The following is a 19508-nucleotide window of genomic DNA, read 5'->3' as shown; positions in this document are numbered from 1 at the left end:
AGCACAGTCAGCCCTTGCCTAAGCAAGCCTGGCTTCTCCCTGCCTGTCCCTGTTGTACTGAGGAAAGCCCTAACGGCAAACCAGCCCTGTTGGGTGTGTTGGGGAATGTCCAGGACACTGCTCCCTCCTGCTAGCATCCTCACGGAGCAGATCACAGGCTTAGACCCTACCCCAATAACTCCACGAGTCACTTCTCCCTCTTCCCCCTTCCTTCTCTCAGTCCCTGCCTGGGACCTTCCTTCCACCCTCCCTGCCATCTTTCACCACACCTTCTCCCTCTCCCACCCCTGGGGTGTCTCTGCTTCTTCTGCCCCACAGGATCCTCCCAATGCTACCCCCACTCTGTGGCGTTTCCCCTTCCCTCCATTTCCCTAGGTGCCTCCTTATACAATCTCTCTCTCTCCCCTCCCCACCCCTTCTGGGGAAAGCTGCCACCATTGATGATGATGAGAAGTGGTGGGGGATGAGGGACAATGAGGTGGCTGGTGTGATGGTGGTTGTCTCCTCTTCCTCCCAGCTCCCCATCTTCTCTACCCTCTCAGTCTGATCTCTGCCCCATGCTGCAGCAGGAAAGCACTCAGCATGGGAAGCTTATGGGAGAGCCTAGAAGCAGTAAGCACTGCACCCTGCAAGGTGCAGAGCACTCAGTCTCTGATCTGGCAAACCATGTAAGCACATGCTTAGCTCCAAGCACAGAGGCAGTGCCATTGCTTTCAACTGGGCTACTCGCATGCTTAAAATTAAGCATGGGCTAAAGTGTTTTGCTAGATCAGAGCCGGAACGCTCAGCATATTGCAGGTTCAAGCCCCAAGAGAGGCAATTATGAGCAATCCCAGAAGCCATCACAACCATATCCCTTACAAGGGTTCCACAGATGTTACGGTGTTGGGTGCAGTGTAAATGCACAGATAGCCTGAGAGCTAAGCCAGAAGAAAAAACTGTAATTAAAAATATTAAGCCCTGCTGTCTGAGTGACTCAGGACAAAGGGTAGGTTCAGGAGTATGCCAGGAAAATCAGACCGGTTGGCAAATATGTGTGACTCTCCTGGTGTGGATATTGAAGGACATTGCACACTCCATGGTAACAACTTTCCATTGCCTGGCATGTCATGCTATTGTATCATTGTGTAAAATCACACCATTTTGCAGAAGTTAAAATGGGACACCACTCCCATTGGCCCATGCTGCCCTCAGCTTCTAAACAAGGACAGACGTCCAGTCAAGGCTGTGCTCATTATGTGGAGATACCTTCCTCCAGGATGTACAAACAGAACACAGAAAGGTTTGCCACAGTGGTGGCATCAGTTGTTCTTCAGACCATATAAGGCCGGGACATCTTTCAAAAGAATCTATAGGCCTAGCATGCCAATGTGTCAACCTCTCAGACTCCACCCATCCATCTTCCTCTCAAAGCTAGAGAAGAGACAACATTATGTGTAACTGGGGGACATCCTGTGTGGTCAGAAATTCAGGCAAACCACCCAACACCACCACCAACAAAAAGACAGGGAGACCAATGGTGTAGTCATGACATATCAGTGTATATTACTGCAGGGACTGCTATGGACCATCAATACCTACTCTGTGTGGCTGCGTTGCATCCTGTACAGTGTTGAAAAAAAAAACGTAAAAAAAAAAATTAAAAACTAAAAAAAAAAAAAAAACCCTAAGAAAACAACTAAAACGGAAACTCAACACCCATTTTTATCTTTACTTTGCATCTTCTGCATGAAATGAGACCTTGATCCTTGTCTTTTTTCACAAAAGTGAATTCTGCTTTAACAAATGTAAAAGAAACAAAAGGAAAAAAGGAAAATAATGTTTCTATCAAAGTGATTTAGATGTAGAAATTTTTGTAAAAAAGGGGGAAAAAAGGAGAAAAAAAAAGGGAAAAAACAAGAACAAAGAAATAAAATAAAATGACCTAAAGAGCCATCTTTACCTACTCTACAGGTGTGACAGCGCGACTGGTGGGCAGGCACTCCCTGTCTCAAGGCAGGCATTTCCTATGTTGGACTGCCATTGAAAATCCACGTTCTGCAGAATGATATGACTTTGTCAGGAAGGGCATGCTCACCAATCACTTCCTGTGTGTCCTTTCAAAAACTGTCTTGCTGTTTTTTTCCAGGGCGGATGGAATGTGTTTGGTTTTTGCTTTGTTCCAGTTTTTTCTTCTAAAGCGACAGTTTTTGAAAGCTGACGATAAACAAAAGTTAAACAAAAAAAACTTGAAAATAGTTTACAGTTTTGTACAAACCATGATAAATATTAACAAAAATGTTTTTAAAAATGATAACAGTGCCAAAATTATGTAATGTGTACATTAATTTCTTTTCTTTTTTTGAAAAAAAAAGTGTTAAAACAGTAAAAAAAGTTCTTTTTTTAACAAATGACAATGTATGTGGACATAACTGTACTTGAAAGTTGTTAATTATTAATTGGTTAGGAATCTTTCTTGGTTTTTTGTTTTTGTTTTTTGTTTTTTTTCTTACCCAGACCAGAAATAACACTTTTAAAATACAGCCTTGAAAGGAGAAATGTTCCATTTTTGGTTTGAATGCAGGTTTCAGTTTGCCGGCTCTGTCTTTATGCCAGATTTGCAATAGAAGCCTCAATTCAGCAAAGCACCTCTATTCAGCAAGCTCTTAAGCACATGCTTAACTTTAAGCACATCCCATTAAGTCAACTTTAAACAAGTATTTAAGTCCCACTGACTTACTGGGACTTAAACACATTCTTAAAGTTATACACATGATTAACTGCTTTGCTGAAATGGAGAGTCCAGAATTGGAAACTGGGGATTGGGAAAACATAATATTTCTAAATTGCCCTAACATGGAGGAGAGATGTGATTAGAGTAAAACCTGGGGCCCAATTCTTCCACTGTAGGTTGCGAGTAACTAGCCTTGACTTTTGGGGCAGGCTGCCAGCGATATAATTTTCAAAAGCACCTAAATCCTATTTTCAAAAGTGTCAGACACTAAGGCCCAGATTTTCAAAGATATTCAGTTGGATAATTCCTACTGAAAGTCAATGGGACTGATCATACCTAAGTCACTTAAGAGTGTTTTGAAAATTTTGCCCTCAGGCCTCAGTATAGCAAAGAAAGGTAGCTGCAGAGAGAACAGCTTTGGTACAAGAGGAAATGGTATTGCAGCGTAACTTAGAGACAGAGAGGGTTACTTCTTTCTAAATTTCCTGGAAGATGTGACTCATGGCCAACCACACAGCTAAGACAAGGGACTATACCTGGGGCTTTGGGGTCAGTAGGGAAATCTTGGGCATTCAGGGTCCAATTTCTCTAGAGGTTCTAAATGACTCAGACTACCAGGATTGCCCCTCAAATCCCTCACTTCTGGCAGTCATAGGTCTGGATGTGGAGACCTCTTAGAGCTTGATTTCTTCCTCTGCCCTACAGGCAGTTTGTGGTACTACAAATAATGTCAGCCTTGAGTGACAATTGTAAAGCACCAAAACCAGTGCAATGAGGAAAGCAGGTCTCACCAGTGACTAGAGGTCTGGAAAGAGGCCGACAGTGCACTTGGGTGATTGAAGTTCTCCTCTAGCTGGAGATACAGTCCTTGCTTCTTGAGAGCTTAGGAGATTGCAAGGCCACAGGTTACACTGGCAGAGCAGAAATGTTTGCTGTACACAACACGCTTCTGGTTCAGGGAAACATCAGATGGCTGGGAATGCTGTCCTCAGTCAGACTCTGACCGGGCCCAGTTATCAGCACAGATAAAAAGCTGGGAAAGAATCACACTAGAAGCTACATTCAAAACACACAATGTCAAATGTAGTTCTTGCTCTTCTATTAAGCGCTGACTAATATTTGGAAATGCTTTTTCATTCAGCAAACAGTGTGTATAATTCTTTTGGGGAAGGTTTTGGCTTTTGTTCCCCCCCCCACCTTTGGTTGGATTTTTCACTGAGTACAAATTCTGTAATATAGTCATTACCTTATTTTTTTCAAATGTGACAATTAAACTTTTGCATTTCTTCATGAGCTGCTAGAAAATCCCCATATTTACAGTCATCAAAATCCTGCTCTTTACTGGGAGAGTAATTTGGGGATGAAAGGGCACACGAGCTACTAAGTTGGGATCTGTGTGATGGATTGGCCACGTATGTGCTTTCCTTCTGTCTGTCTGTATCTTTATGTGCCTCTCTCTCTCTCTTTTTCTTTGCCTCTTGCACACGCAAACACCCTTACACTCCCACAATCTTATTGCGTTAAGATTTTTCAAAGCCATCCAGGGGACTTAGATGTCCAGCTCTCATTGAATTTACTGGGAAATTGTCATCCAAACATTTTAGGCAGCATTGAAAATCCCATCCCCAGAAGACTGTCTGGTGCAGGCCCTAGAAGGATAATTCAAGCTAAAGGGATATTTGCAGTCCGGTGGAGGATCAAAAAAATAAGGCAATATTTGGTTGCCTTAAAAAATGACAACTGCATAGTCTCTGCCAGAAGCATGATGTGAAAGATGGTTTCATTTCTTGCAGTGGAGAAAAACAAGGAGAGGAAAACAGTGTAGCCATAAAGTCCCTTGTTTCTTTGACCTTCAGCGCTTGTCTACACTACCGCACAGGGTTGATCTAAGATACACAATTTCAGCTATATGAATAACGTAGCTGAAGTCGACGTACTTAGATCTACTTACCATGGTGCCTTCACTGCGGTAAGTCAACAGCTGAAGCTCTCCCATTGACTCCACTTGTGCTTCTCATTCTGGTGGAGTACCGGAGTCGGCAGGAGAGCGCTCAGCAGTTGATTTATTGTGTCTATACTAGATGTGATAAATCTACCCCTGCTGGATCCATCACTGCCCACCGATCCAGTGGGTAATGTAGACAAACCCTCAGTTACGATTCCCACTAACTAGACACTCCTTAGAGCTCATGGGATGCTTTGATGATGCTCTAGGTTCTCCTCCTGCCTTCAGATGATCTTAGAGGGATAAATTGGTGTGAGTTTAGCTGCTGACAGACCCCCCCTCTTCCTTCAGGTCTCTCCACTGCTCAGTATTTGAATTCATTCTTTCTCATTTGCTGTGTGATGTAATGATCACATATCACTGGGGTGCCCTCAGACTCAGGATGATCAGTAGCAGGGGGAGACTGGGAGGTGTGGAGTATCTGGACAGGGAGGTCAATGGTGACCTAGCGCCGACTCGCAGTTTTTCACAGGAAACACCATGGTCTCTGTAGCCTTTTGGCAACCTCTGACACCTCGAAGTTCACTATCTACTGGCTCTGAGTCAGTTCTAGATGCCAAATGCTGGAAAGTTCACACCAATGCCCAAGTCTGCTGGTCACATTTCTTGGACCATGCTGGCCCTGGTCTTGTGATGAGCTCCACATGGGAGACTTCATTGGAACTCCACAAAGATGCAGAGCTCATTGAAGGATTGGAGGCTTTGATATAATGCTAATGAATATTAGATAGATATATAGGTTAGATAGATTTTGATCCATGGCTTCTCAACTTGAGAGGTTGACACTTAGGGGACTTCAAATAGATTTCAAAGGGTTACTATCATCATCCCCTTACATATGACAAAGGTGAGGGGGTTTCCATAGGATTTCTCTGGTATAACATGAGGTCATGATGTGGAAAAGTTTGGGACCAATGGATTAGAGAGATGAGAAAAATGAGATGGGAGAGAGAGGAAAGTAGCTAAATCTTCATTTCAGTTTAAAAGGGAAGAGGACGGTTAAGGTTTTGGATGGATGGAATATAAAACGAATGTTCCAATAAACTACAATCAGTAATGACATTTTTTGGAAGAGTAGGGGGATTAGCTCCAGTGTTCTGGTCTTGTTGCAGCTAAACCTGCTAACTATTCTAGAGGAGGTTGTAAAACAGAATTTTCATCCTGTGGAAAATGCTGATGTTTCAAAATTTGTTCTCATTCTGAATCAGAATGAAAAAGACAAAATTTCAAAATGTACCACAGAATTGAAATTTCAAAAAAATAAAAATAAAATTCAGAAACATCAAAATATTTTATGTTGATAATGTCAGATGGTTTTATTTTGATAAGGTAAAATGTTTTGTTTTGATAATGTCAAAACATCATCTAAAATGTTAAAAATAAGATAGGTAATATTAAATATAATTATATTTTAATATGATAAAAAGTTGAAATGCAATTCATGGAAATGATGAAGTTGAAACGAAATGGTTTTACCTCATCAAAACAAGGCATTTTGACATTATTGAAATGAAATGAGAAAGTCAAAATGATTCATTTCATCACTTCCCCATTGAAAACATTAATGAAATTGACACCTTCCTGTGAAACATTTTGATTTTGATATAACTGCATTTTCCAGTGGAAAACTGTTCTACCTAAACATCTTTGACCAGCTCTAGTGCTAACCTCTCATCACCTTCCCCTTTCTCTTAGATATAGGATTTGTCTTTATTTTCTGTCTTAAACTGTAGCGTAAACTTGCTGTACACTGCTTTAACAGCTATTGCATTCCTCTCCCAGATGTTAGTTCATTTCAGTGGCAGATGAAATTACTCTTCTATGTGTACTTTATGGGGGAGATTTTCAAAGGTAGAAATCAGACTTTGACACCTGATGTCCACTGACTTTCACTGGGAGCCAGGCACATTACCATCCTTTGTGCCCTTTCACATGTTCCTCTATATCTAAATCTATTTTTCATTTGTAAAGTGCTTTGGGACCCTTCACTATCTATGTTATTATTATTTATTTGACTTAATTCTTCACCAAGAGGAAAGGCTAGCCGCTGGCTCTCACCCAGTGGGTGGTGAGTCAGTGGGAGCTTATCAGGCAAAACATGATAGATTATGCCAGACCCACACAAATGTTTCTCCATCAATCAACATCTCATTCTCACAGCATCCCTTTGTTCTTCAAAGAGAAACTAAAGAATTACACAGACAACTTACATTTTTAGAAATTGCTGCCTAAATTGTGCATGTGCATTTACACACCCACAGACAAGTTATTGCCTGCTTTGTGCACGTATGAGTCAATTTGCATGCACACATGAGGGATTGGCATGGACAATTCAGGCTGCTGCTTTTGAAAGTTCAGCCCTACTTCTTTCCTTTCCTTCTTTGTGTCTGCAACAGGCAAAGGCCTGCAAATTGTCACCCTTCCCATTCCCAGAATGGTGGTTGGAAGAGCCACACCGACAGAGAAGTTGACACACAAGTAAAGAAGTTTATGACCCACACTTCTTGGAAAGTGTCTGGGATAAATCTTTATTGGCTAAGCTGAAGAAGAACTTACATTCTGGATGGGAAGGAACCTGGCTAATGTTAATTCCTGGATATGTTTCTTTTTATTAAGTGTCTAACACTAAAAAATCCATTAATAGTGGTGCTGTGGCATGGACTTTTTGTCTGGGTGGCTCTTGATATGCAAGGAGGACCCTTCGGGAATTGCCATGATGATGATGGTGATGATGATGCACAAGCTTATCACTGCCCTTGGAAGACTGTTCTGCACACCAATCACCGTCTCCATAAAGAAGCCCCCAAAGCTACTTCCTTAGTTCCACACCATGCTCATGTGTTTCCGAGCCTGTTACCTTCTCACACTATTTTGTAACACTGGTCTTTTAAGATCCCTGAGAACTGTCCACACCACAGCCAGGTCCCCTCTTGCTCACCTGTCTACTGGTGAACATAAACCTAGCCTCTTCTCATGGCTATAAGTGAGACTCTTTCTCCAGTTAGTCTCCTTCTCCTGTCCTGCTTCCAGTTCCTTCACATCCTTGGTGTCTCAAATTGTACACAGTATTCTAAATGTGGTCTCACTAGACTTTGTATGGATGCTTATCAAACTTTTCTGCATGGTGGTCTAGATGTCATGTCATTGTCTCATTTGCTTCCCTATCCACTGCTGTCTTTTGCAGTGTGTCCATTTAAAAGCCGAACTTTTTTTTACTCATTGCAAGACTCCTCTGTTTGAGCAGGACTTTCCCTAGTAATGGACTAGTGGTACAGATCATCCACATTTTCTCCTGGAAGAACAACCACCACGAATGATCCAACTTCAGAAGGCATCTTGAAATGGGGAAGAGATTTAGGTCAATTATTGGACAGCCAAACATGACCCTTAACTTTATATGTGACACTTCGATATTACAATGATGTGAAGATAGATAGACATATTAGCTACACCTCATGTCTTACCATCTACTTATCTGCACAACTGCATGTGTATTCCATCTTCTAGGCCACTGGTGGATTGTGACAGCAAAGCAGGGTCCAACATTAATAGCTGTATCACTCCCAGTCATCATGTTCTGCCTACTTGATCTGTTCCCATTTCTCACTGCTTTCTGTTACCAGTTATTAAGAGTTTTGACCAGTTTAGAATTTCACCCTCTGTACCATATTTACCAGCTGTATGCAGTATGCTTACTTTGTAATTGGCACTACTATATACCAAAACCCTCTTGAAAGCTGGCTAGATTGGTCTATATTACCATTAGCAGCAACCACAACACCTCTTCAGTACAGATTAATCTGCCCACCTACCTTACAGTGTGCTGTAAGGATTATCATGATGATTAGCAGTAGTTTAGTGGTAGTGGTGGGTATTAGGAAGTATTTAGATTATGGTCGCACCTGAAGTCCCCAACAAGGATTAGCTAATGGGTAAAATTTTCAAAAGCACCTATCTGATTCAAGTGTCTCCATTCCATTGCTATAGACTTAGGTTCCTAATCACATAGACACTTTTGCAAATTTTGCCCCATATGTGTAAAATACTATCACCACGTATAGAACTATTTGTATATGACATACCATTGCTATGGTACAGACACATGCCTCCAAGATGACCAGCGCTAATAGTGTATTATATTGCTACAGCACCTTCTAGCCCAAACTGCTCTGTATGTGTGAAGCACCACTGAAATTCAGCCACCTCCAGGGTGAAGGGTAGCAGCCATTCAGAGCCCTGCACACTGCACCAGAGGGGAAAATTTTGACTGTGGCCACATGACCTGTCTCCAACTGAAAGTAAAGAGTAATGGGATCCACACAGAGCAGATGGCAGCTTAGTTTGAAAGTCTCATCCAATAGACTCTCATGCAGAAAGGTGCTTGGATCTCAGTTTCTCTCTCTCGGAAGGTTACAGGGGTCTCCAAACCAGTGGTTTGAGGGACTCTAGGCATTTCATGCTGGATATTTAGGATCACTCAGCCACCTCAGACTCTGTAGCTGTCTGAATGAGGGTGAACGTGAGGCAGCTGTCTAAATCAGCCACTGTGTCAAAACAAACAGCAGTTTAAATATTAAACATTCATGTGCTGTGACCAGCGTGTGGGAGTAGCGCTATCAGACAGGGGAACCAACCTCCAGTCTCATGCCTGGTCTTCTACTACCAAGCAAAGCCATTCAATCAACAATAGCCCAAAGACAGCCCCCTGCACACACACAATGCTGGTCCTTATCTCGCCCCTCCATCCCTGAAATCATGCCAGGCAGCATGCCCTGAAAGCCAGCATGTCTGGGCTATTTCAGGCCAAGAGACGGATGAATTCCAGTCGAGGGGCCATTGACAAAAACACCTACTGATGGTTCCCTGTTTTTTATACCACAAGGCTTCAACTCTGGTATCTTGCTGACCACTTCTGCAGAAGTAGGCACAGGACAGAGGCATCTCCTAAATAGCCAGGTCCCAGGCCTTTTACAGCTTCATAACTCCACTAATAGGCAACCAGGCCAAGATCTTCAAAAGTATTTAGGCACCTACTCTTGAAATAAATGGGAGTTAAGCACCTGAATACCTTTGAGGATCTTGGGCCCCAGTGCAGATCCCCAGAACAGCGGGGTCATGTGCTCTCAGAAACATTTACCACTCACCGAGCAGGCTACCACCTTCTGCCCCAGCTTTGGTTTCTGGTTTGATTTAAGGTGTAGCCTCACATTAAGCATGTTACAGTACAAAGGCATGAATCACGGCAGAAAGGTCCACATCCAGAAAAAACTGTCGCAGTCTCTGAGCCAGACAGAGACAAAAAGCCTTCCTTGCCACTGCTGCTTTATGATCCTCTAACTGCAGCTGCGGATCCAACACTACTCCCAGTCTGCAAACTCAAATGGTGGAAAAACACTCTCCATTAAATGACCGCCTTGTCTTCTGGTCATGTCCGCTACAACATCTCAATGTTCTTCAGACTGAGTTTCAGCCAGCTAGCTGTTAGCCCGGCTCAATATCTATCAAGCACTGGATAAGACCATCATAATGATTAGTCTTGGACATGGGGAAAATTTCCAGTAGCCCCAACTCCAGTCCCAACCCACACAATAGATCTGTACGAAGTTCTCCAGTAACCACCTGGGATAACCCATGGACATCACGATGGCCTTGACACCCAGCACTGTCTCAGAAGAATTGTCATCAGTGTAGATATTAAAGTCACCACACCAATGCCTTGGTGCATTCAGCGCCCCACCTAGATCATGCAGGGATTCTGCAGTGCAGTGGTGCAATCGGCATGCTAACACTAGTCTCATCCTAACTCCATCCTTACATTCTGATAGATGATGGACATGCTGAATTCAATCTAGGTTTGGGTAGGGGGCAACCTCCTACATTTAAGGATGGATGCACATAGCATTATTATGCATACTCTCTCACACACCTGCTAGTACCCCTATACTGTACTGAATGCCTGGCAGAAGCCAACAGATGCCAGACTGGTTCATCAGTGTCACCCAACAGGTTTCAGAAATACATACATTCCTGATCAGATCAGAGGGCTAACACTTTATTAACCACCGGTTGCATGAATTAGCATGGACTGAAGACCAAGTTCCTTGTACTCTGACACCTCCACCTTCCGGGAAGTTACAAGCACAATCAGCTCAATGAAACCAATCAGTCCATTCTGGTTTACAGCTTGGTCCAAAACTTTTCTTGCTTTGTTTTGTCCTCTTATTTGGAAGTTCAGCTGGAGCTCTGTGAAACTAAATACTGATAACAAAACATTCAAACATTCCAAAAATAACTTTTAAGTGTAAAATTATTATAATTTGCAGTGTGGTAGTGCTCAAAGGTACCAGGCAGGGTGGAGTGTCAGTGTGCTCAGTGCTGTACAACTACTGAGGAAAAATGGTCCCTGCTCATAAGAGTTTAGAAGCCTGGTGTGAACAGAACACACGATGGCATGGAGCAAAGCATTCACTAGTCCTGTTTTAGGATGACCTGCATAACAAACTAGTGTATTTGTGTGCTTTGAAGACATCCCAAATCATGTCAACAAGGGGCAGATCCAGAGCAGATATAAATTGATGTACATTCACTGGTGTATCATTATGATCCCCACCCCCAAACACACACACATCCCCACACATCCCAGCATGAATTCTCATGGTCTGTATCTCAGTAAATACTGACTACAATTCATATGCCTGGTTTTTCATCTATAGGCCACAGGTGATACAAAGAGATGCATTTCTCATCAGGGAGCTGGGCTGATTGCTTCCCTGTTTGTTAAGGTTCTGAGTTCCAAGGTTATTGCTACACGGATGGCTGGAGTCTTTTCCCTGGGGAGAGGGTAGAAGGTCAGCAATCTGCTGATATTGCCACTACTACTTCTGTAGTGTAGTGTCTCAGTGCTGCACCTGGGACTCAGCCTCACACCACATTCAAAAGACGTTGATTCTCCGGCCTGCACCTGCCAAGGGAGCCACTGTTGGTTGGGCCTGTCTGCTTAAAACTGAGTGACACAGTAGGACTTTAGGACACAGATGTGAACAACACATTGGGCTACGTGGACACTGTTTATGACACTGTTCACTTGGGAGAACTTGTCCTGATTTTGGCACCCCTCACCTCCATGGGTGTGATGGCACCCCCGTTGCCCCTGGCCCCCATGGACTCCCCAGCCCTTCACCTCCTACTACACCCCTAACTCTGATCACCCTTCCTGCATCCCTAACCCCGGCACTCCCCCCTTTCCACAACCCCTGCACCCTAACCTCTACATTCTTCCCCCTCCACTCCCTTCCTGCACCCCTCACCACTGCACTCTTCCCCCTTCACGCCAATTCCTGCACTCCCTGCCTGCACCCAACCCCCTCCTGCCTGTGCCCCTAATCCATGCACTGTCTCCCTTCGCCCCAATCCATGACCCCTCCTGCATCCTTAACCCCTACTCTGTGCCCCCTGCACCCCTAAGCCCTGCCCCCTCCTGTGCTCTAACCCTTGCACTGTGCCCCCTATGCCCTGAACCCCTGCACCCCCGTGCCCACTTGGGGAAACTAACCTAGATGCACAGAGCTGCTGGCATTGCTGCTTGTTCCCCCTCTCCAATACTGCTCCTCCGCACCCCGCTAAGGGCTGTGAGGGAGCGTGGAGTGAAGCTCAACCTCAGGGCTTCCTAAATCCTGGTCACTTTTCCCACATCGGCTGCATAAGTGGTGGGCAGAGAGCAGCAGCTCCTGATATTTGCCTCACAGCAAGGAACGTGACCTAAATGCACAGAGCACTTGGTATTGCTCCTTGCTCCCCACTTTGCAGACCCCTAGGGGGGCATGGAGGAACATTGCAGGGGAGCAGTATCTGCATGCCCGCTCGCCCTCCCACCCCATGTTTCTTTGCTGGGAGGAAGCAGGGAGAAATCTGGACATCTGCCCAGCCCCCACCAAGAGCTCCCCTGGCATCTGGGAGCAGTTTCTGACTGTATACCCGCAGCACGCGCCTCTGTGCTGCTACATGGCTCCCTCTTGATCATAGTGCCTCTGGGCAGTTGCCCCGGAGGCCCCCCCCTAAGGCTAGCCCTGGTTATGATTTTATCAAGACATCTGCTAAGAATTCTCCATAAGGGCCAACATTGTCTCTTCTTGTTTCTCAACCCAAAGATAATTTTGGTTTTTCTGTAAAGTTTGAGCAAAATCCATTCAGCCATTTTAAAGTTAAGCAAGCATGAACAGAGCCACCTTTAAATACAAGTGCCAGCTCCTGTGACTTCAGCATGAGTACACAGTGTTTTAAATGCTTCTTAAAGTCCCAACTGCTGGATTCATTTGAAAATATCAGGATCTCAGATTCCATTTAAAAACAAAAAAGTTACTTTCTAGCCCTCATGGTTGCAGAGAAAAGCTTGAAAATGTGATGCCTAAAGGCTCAGATGCCAGACAGCAAATGAAAAGAACCTAACATTTATAAATTTGTAATGATCTCATGATTTTTAAGACAAAGCTCATAATTTCTGGAAGGTGTCTTGGGGTGGCTGGCTCCTTTAAGCAGAGCTAGGCACAATCGACCTGTGACAAACTTAACTCATCTCCTCACGAGGAGAATGAATCATGATGAGTGATGTCATGTGACACATGGGTCATGAGGCTAAATGAGGACGCTGGCTGTAGATAAGAGAGGCCTGAGAAAGAAAGGGGGACAGCAAACAGTGAAGAGTCTACCTGAGCTACCCTGGCTAGTTAGGATCCTCTGCCAGGTGGATAAGACTGCAGTGAACTAGAGAGGACAGACCTTCAGGTAGGAGGAACTGGGCCCAGCTAAGGTCTTGGGGGAAGAGCCTTTATTCTCAGTTTATTTTTGTAGTTGGATACTCTGGAACAGGTGGATGTTTATTTAATGACTTAGCTGAGGGCCATGTCAGTGCAGCAAGTCACAGCAGCTGCCACTGCAGGCTGAGCGGGGGACATTGAAGCAGGACTGTTTCAGAGTCACCCCAGGCCATGGGGAGGGGAGATGTTCTTGAAGTGGCAATATGCCAACAATGGGCATGACTAATAATTTTTCAATGGTTGTAAATGGCTCTACTGCTGTATCCAGAGTAAGAACACGAGCTTCCTCCCCCTACACACATGCATGTAACATAGGAAGAGCTGAGCATTAGCATTTGAAAGGACAAGCCTCCAGACCAATAAACAACTGAAGAAATGTAATTATTAACTTAACTAACAATCACAGAGCTAGAAGTCTGTTTTGTAAATGCGTGGGTTGAAATTTCCACTTAGTTTCAAGCTACAATACTAATTATATGACAGTAGAGGCCCCAATGTGCTAGGTGCTGTACATACAGAGAATCAGAGCACTTGCAGCCTGAACAGACAAGAAGGGAAGCAGAGATGAGGTGACTTGCTCAGAGGTAGGCCTCAAACCCATGTCTTCTGACTCCTGGTGCAGTGCCCTGGCCATTGGAGCATATTAGATTGCAGCAAAGTAGTATGGACTTGTCTAGATACACAAATAGGGAAGATGCACCATGCAAACAGTCTCCATACAACACAAGTTCCAGACACAGAACTTCCAGGGCGTCTCCCATCCCAAAGATGATAGAGAAGGAGGAGGAGGAGGAGGAGGAGGAGGAAGGGCTATAGTCCTGCCAACCCACCGCACCTCTTAGTGGAGCTGCCCAGCCAGATCAGAGAGGAAGCCATTGCAGTCTCCTCAGGGATGAGGCAGCATGCCCACTGCTCCTGGGCATGAATTAATCCTGCCAGAGCTCTCCTGGAGCAGGGCAACCAGCTGGTAGTTTGATTTGAACATGACCTGAATAGAAATTGATGTATTTAATGGGTTAACCATGAAGCAGGTTGGCCCATCAAGGTGATGGAAGGAGTGAGAGGGCCTCTTATATGCACCCTGGCTGCTCTAGTTGCCTACACAGTCACTTTGGGATGGGAGGGCTGTAAAAGACCCCCAATTAAACCCTCCATCTTCTCTGCAACAATGTGGAGGAGACCGTTTTCTTGATCAGGATTGTTCCATGGTCTCTAAGGATGTCATAGTCCCCCCACAACCCCATGCATTTGTCCTCTCAGCTGGATCTCCATCAAGGGAAGAGAGGCTTCAAAAAAGGAGGATGAGCAGACAGACAGGAGGGTAGATGGAGCTTATCACTGCTCAGGGAACCTCCCCCAAACATCAGCTGATATACAAACTTTCCCCCGAACACACCCACAGTGACTCTTCCCCAAGAAGGCTGTCGTCAGGAAAATCCCCTTCTCCATGTGCGGCTCTCCACAACTTGCCGGCTGCTCCCGGAGTGCTCATAAATCACACAGGCAGCTGTTACCATCAGCATTTTCTTTCCCCCTTGAAGTAGCAGCAGCAGCTGCTGAGTCTGAAGTTAATTTCGCAAATTAACCTGAAAATCCCCTACAGTTCCAGGGCGGTTAGCCCCGCTCACTCCACACAGGTGCCTGTGAGGGCAGCCTGTGCAAGCAGTGGGTCTGGGTGGCCTGGCCAGGCTCTCAAGGGGAAAGAATATCACCTGGTTGGAGAGAGAGAGAGCAAGAGAGAGAAAGAGGTTCCATGCTCTAGTGGAAAGGCAAGGAGCATTGTACTACAGAGGCAACACCGGGGGGATGGGAAGAAGCAGAGTGAGATGAGAGAAAGAGAAATGCTGTTAGGACGAAGGAGTGAGGAAAAGGAAGTGGGGGAGTGTCATGGTATAATTCCCCACTCTGAACCTTAGCGTCCAAAAGATGGGGTACCAGCATGAATTCCTCTAAGCTCAATTACCAGCTTAGTACTTGTAGCGCTGCCACCAACCAGGAATTCCAGTGCCTGGTACACTCTGGTCCCCCCAAAACCTGGCCCGGGGACCCCCAAGACCCAGTCCCTCTGGATCTTAACACAAGGAAAGTAAACCCTTTCCCTCACTGTTGCCTCTCCCAGACTTCCCCTCCCTGGGTTACCCTGGAAGATCACTGTGATTCAAACTCCTTGAATCCTGAAACAGAGAGGAAAATTCACCTTCCCACCTCCTTCTCTCTCCGCCTCCCAGACTCTCCCTGAGAGAGAAAGTAATCCTAACACAGAGAGAAAATTAACCTTTCTCTCCTCCTTCCCTCCTTTCTCCCCACTAATTCCCTAGTGGATCCAGACCCAGTCCCCTGGAGTCTCAGCAGAATAAAAAAAAATCAGGTTCTAAAACAAGAAAAGCTTTTAATTAAAGAAAGAAAAACAGTAAAAATTCTTTGTAAATGTAAGATGGAATATGTTACAGGGTCTTTCAGCTATAGACACTAGGAATACCCTCCCAGCCTAAGTATACAAGTACAAATTAAAATCCTTTCAGCAAAATACAAAATTGAACTCCTTCCAGCCAAATACACATTTGCAAATAAAGAAAACAAACACAAGCCTACTCGCCTTATCACCTAGTACTTACTATTTTGAATCTATAAGAACCTGTATCAGGGAGATTGGAGAGAAACCTGGTTGCAAGTCTGGTCACTCTCAGAACCCAGAGAAAACAACAACCAAACACTAATAGCACACACACAAACTTCCCCCCCTCAAGATTTGAAAGTATCCTGTCCCCTGATTGGTCCTCTGGTCAGGTGACAGCCAGGCTCACTGAACTTAACCCTTTACAGGCAAAAGAGACATGAAGTACTTCTGTTCTATTAACTCTTACTTATCTGTTTATGACAGAGAGCTCTAGAAGGGGGAAAGAAGAGCAGAGTGCAATAGAGGGGTAGCAGAAGAGTTGCATATAGCCAACAAGTTACTCATTGGCGATGTGGACGCCTCTGTGGTCTTTGTTTCCTGCATGCTATATCTTTGGGCGTGTTCAGGCCCTGAGCAGTATCCTCAGTGTGCCTCTGCAACCTCTTACAGAGGAGTAATGCACTCACTGGGCTCCTCATGGAGACCTGGCTTTGTTCTCCTTCCTCTGTAACAAAGGGCTTGGCTACACTCAAAACTCCAAAGCGCTCCCACGGCCATGCTTTGAAGTGCGAGTGTGGTCGCAGCGCCAGCGCTGGGAGAGAGCTTTCCCAGCGCTGCAGGTACTCCACCTCCCCCTGGCGATTAGCTTGCAGTGCTGGGAGCTGTGCTCCCAGTGCTGGGGCACTGTTTGCACTGGCGCTTTGCAGCGCTGTAACTTGCTGGGCTCAGGGGTGTGTTTTTTTCACACCCCTGATCAAGAAAGTTGCAGCGCTGTAAAGCGCCAATGTAGTCAAGGCCAAAGACCCTCCAGACTGAGAGCATGTGCTTTGCCCTCCTGTGGGCATGCTCAGAGTCTCCAGCCACTTCATTTTCCAGCTCTCTCTAGGCTGTTTTAATACTCTGCCCTTTTCCTGCCCCACTCTGTGATCCACTTTTCTAATGCGCCTTCTCAATTCCCTCCAGCCCTCAGCTTAAGGATGCTAAAGACAGAGAGGGAAGAGAATAAAGGTGGCTCTTTCCCCCATTCCCCCAGTTCTGTGGCCATCTGGGCGGTAGTCCTGTCCCTGGTATGATTTAGAGCAGCCAGGGATATTCCAAGGTATTATACCCACTTTCTCCCAAGTGTGACCCCAATGCCAGTGGCTGGGTGGGGGAGTGTATGAGCTAATACAGCACTGTGCATCACCCAGGGATTTATTCATGCATGCAAGTGACACCTCAGGAGATTTGTAAGTCCTCTTTCCAGCTGCTTTGGTCCACCAGAGTGGATCTGAGAATTGGACCCATAGTGTCTTAAAGGACAGTGTCCCTTTAATTTGTTGGGCAGATATGTGCTAGCTCAGTGGTAGGCAACCTATGGCATGCGTGCCGAAGGTGGCACGTGAGCTGGTTTTCAGTGGCACTCACACTGCCCAGGTCCTGGCAACCTGTCCGGGGGGGCTCTGCATTTTAATTTAATTTTAAATGAAGCTTCTTAAACATTTTTAAAACCTTATTTACTTTGTATACAACAGTAGTTTAGTTATATATTATAGACTTATAGAAAGAGACCTTCTAAAAATGTTAAAATGTATTACTGGCACGCAAAACCTTAAATTAGAGTGAATAAATGAAGACTCAGCACATGACTGCTGAAAGGTTGCTGACCCCTGTGCTAGCTCTACCCACTGGAGTTTGCACAGAACTCTCACCAACTAGTTAAGTCTGGGTCCATCCTTCTTTGTTGCTCAAGGAAGTACTGGAGCCAAGGGAGCTCATTGTGACAGAGACTGAACTGTTAAAAATCCCCTGGCATCACTTTTAGCAACCACAGTAGGAAAAAAAAGACCCACCCTGGAGCAGGAAACACATAAACTCTCTAATGTAGATGAATGGATGGCAAGTGATCCATAATTGATTCAGTTCTTTGTAACAAGAGACAAAGCTGGTGTAGAAATTCATTACGTAGGCCAATTTGTTTTTTTCCTTGAAGATTTTTAATTAAATGATTAATTTTCTTAAGTGTGTGGCAGGAAGAAAAGTGGACGGTGACCATAACTGATTGAAACAAATAGGGTCTGGAGTCTCCTGGGTCACCTAAGGATGGCAGCCAGGGAAATGCAGACTTCATTAATGCCTACGTTAGTCCCATCCACAGATGGACTGGAATCCTGTCAGTTTGGTCTATGTGTAGGCTTAACAGAATTTAAATTTTTAATAATTTTGACAGAAAATAATGTTTATTTTCAAGGATTTTTAAAATGTTTATCAAGTAAAATTTTTACAGCTGTGGGAAATTATGAGGGTGGAGTCAGACAGCGGGGGCTGTCAGACAGTAATTATTTAATGACAGTAGATGTTGAAATTCAAAATGTCAAAGTTTCATAACAATTAAAATACAGATTGTCAACATCACATGTTAAAATATAGAAAGTAAACATCCTTCAATCAAAATCTAGTAAGTCCCCATGTGCATTTGTCTTACTTTTCCTAGCTGTAAATTTCAATGATTATCGATGGGAATATTTTTTCTTTGCTTTGTGTGTGTACAGAGAAATTGATAGTTAACGATGTTTACTGATAAAAATCAAATCCTGCCAAACTGATCTATGGGAAAGGAGTAGGTGGGACTGAGTCTGGTTCTTTCTTTTTCAACAGCTGTCATACTCTGCAAAACTGCAACTCTCAGCTGGCACTAAGCAGCATCCTTTTTGGTGGCCTGAGCAACAAAGATTTGAAGAGGTGTCTTCAGGATGTGAGCCCTTCAAGTCAGGGCTGTGACACACTGGTGGGGCAGTGTGTGATGAAAGCTTCCGTGAAGACTGTCCCAGCAATGCTTGTACTGTGGATAGAGGACTGCAGATTGTTAAAGTGGCAGCTCTCTCTGGTCCTGGATTCACCTTGCTGAGACCTTCTCCTCCTAGCTGAGCAAGGAGTTCATGTTCTCCATTTATCAAAGATGTGTGACACAATAGATAGGTCTTCACAATGTCTGATTGGGAGTTTAGATAGGGATCGGTGGTGTAAAAGCTACTCTGCTTGTGGCAGGCCTGAGAACCACTTGCTTTCTTGTTTTAGGGTCCCTGGAAGAGGAGCTCCTAGATTAGAGTTTTCTCCTTCATCCCTTTAGCTGAGAGGTGCTTGGGGGTCGGGCTGCCCAGATGGGAAGTGGTTTGTGGCTATGTGTTATTGCTGTTTAGTCTGTATGCTGTGGTAGCAGCTGGAGGCCCCAGCTGAGGTCAGGGCTCCATTGTGCTAGGCCCTGTGTAAACAGAGAGTTAGAGACATTCCCTGCTCTCAAGAGCATTCACTCTACATAGACAAGAGAGCTGAAGGGCAGGAGGGAAAATTGACACCCTGAGGGTAAGTAATTTGACCAAG

The 19508-nt window shown here is 44.7% G+C and overlaps 1 protein-coding gene across 1 annotated transcript in view; it reads left to right on the top strand.

Annotated features, from left to right (window-relative positions):
* Positions 1 to 18853, top strand: part of LOC115657768 (gamma-aminobutyric acid receptor subunit beta-4) — a 125591-nt gene extending 106738 nt beyond the window's left edge. Inside the window, exon 10 of the mRNA XM_030575971.1 lies at positions 18786 to 18853. Within this exon, the coding sequence (XP_030431831.1) occupies positions 18786 to 18826 (41 nt within the window). The 3' untranslated portion in view covers positions 18827 to 18853. The remainder of the gene's footprint in view (positions 1 to 18785) is intronic.
* The last annotated feature ends 655 nt before the right edge of the window (positions 18854 to 19508 follow it).

This window comes from Gopherus evgoodei, chromosome 9 (genome assembly GCF_007399415.2).
Source record: "Gopherus evgoodei ecotype Sinaloan lineage chromosome 9, rGopEvg1_v1.p, whole genome shotgun sequence".
In the NCBI taxonomy this organism is placed as follows: Eukaryota; Metazoa; Chordata; order Testudines; family Testudinidae; genus Gopherus; species Gopherus evgoodei.
Note: the sequence above shows the minus strand (reverse complement) of the source record. Positions and strands in the feature narration are given on the sequence as shown.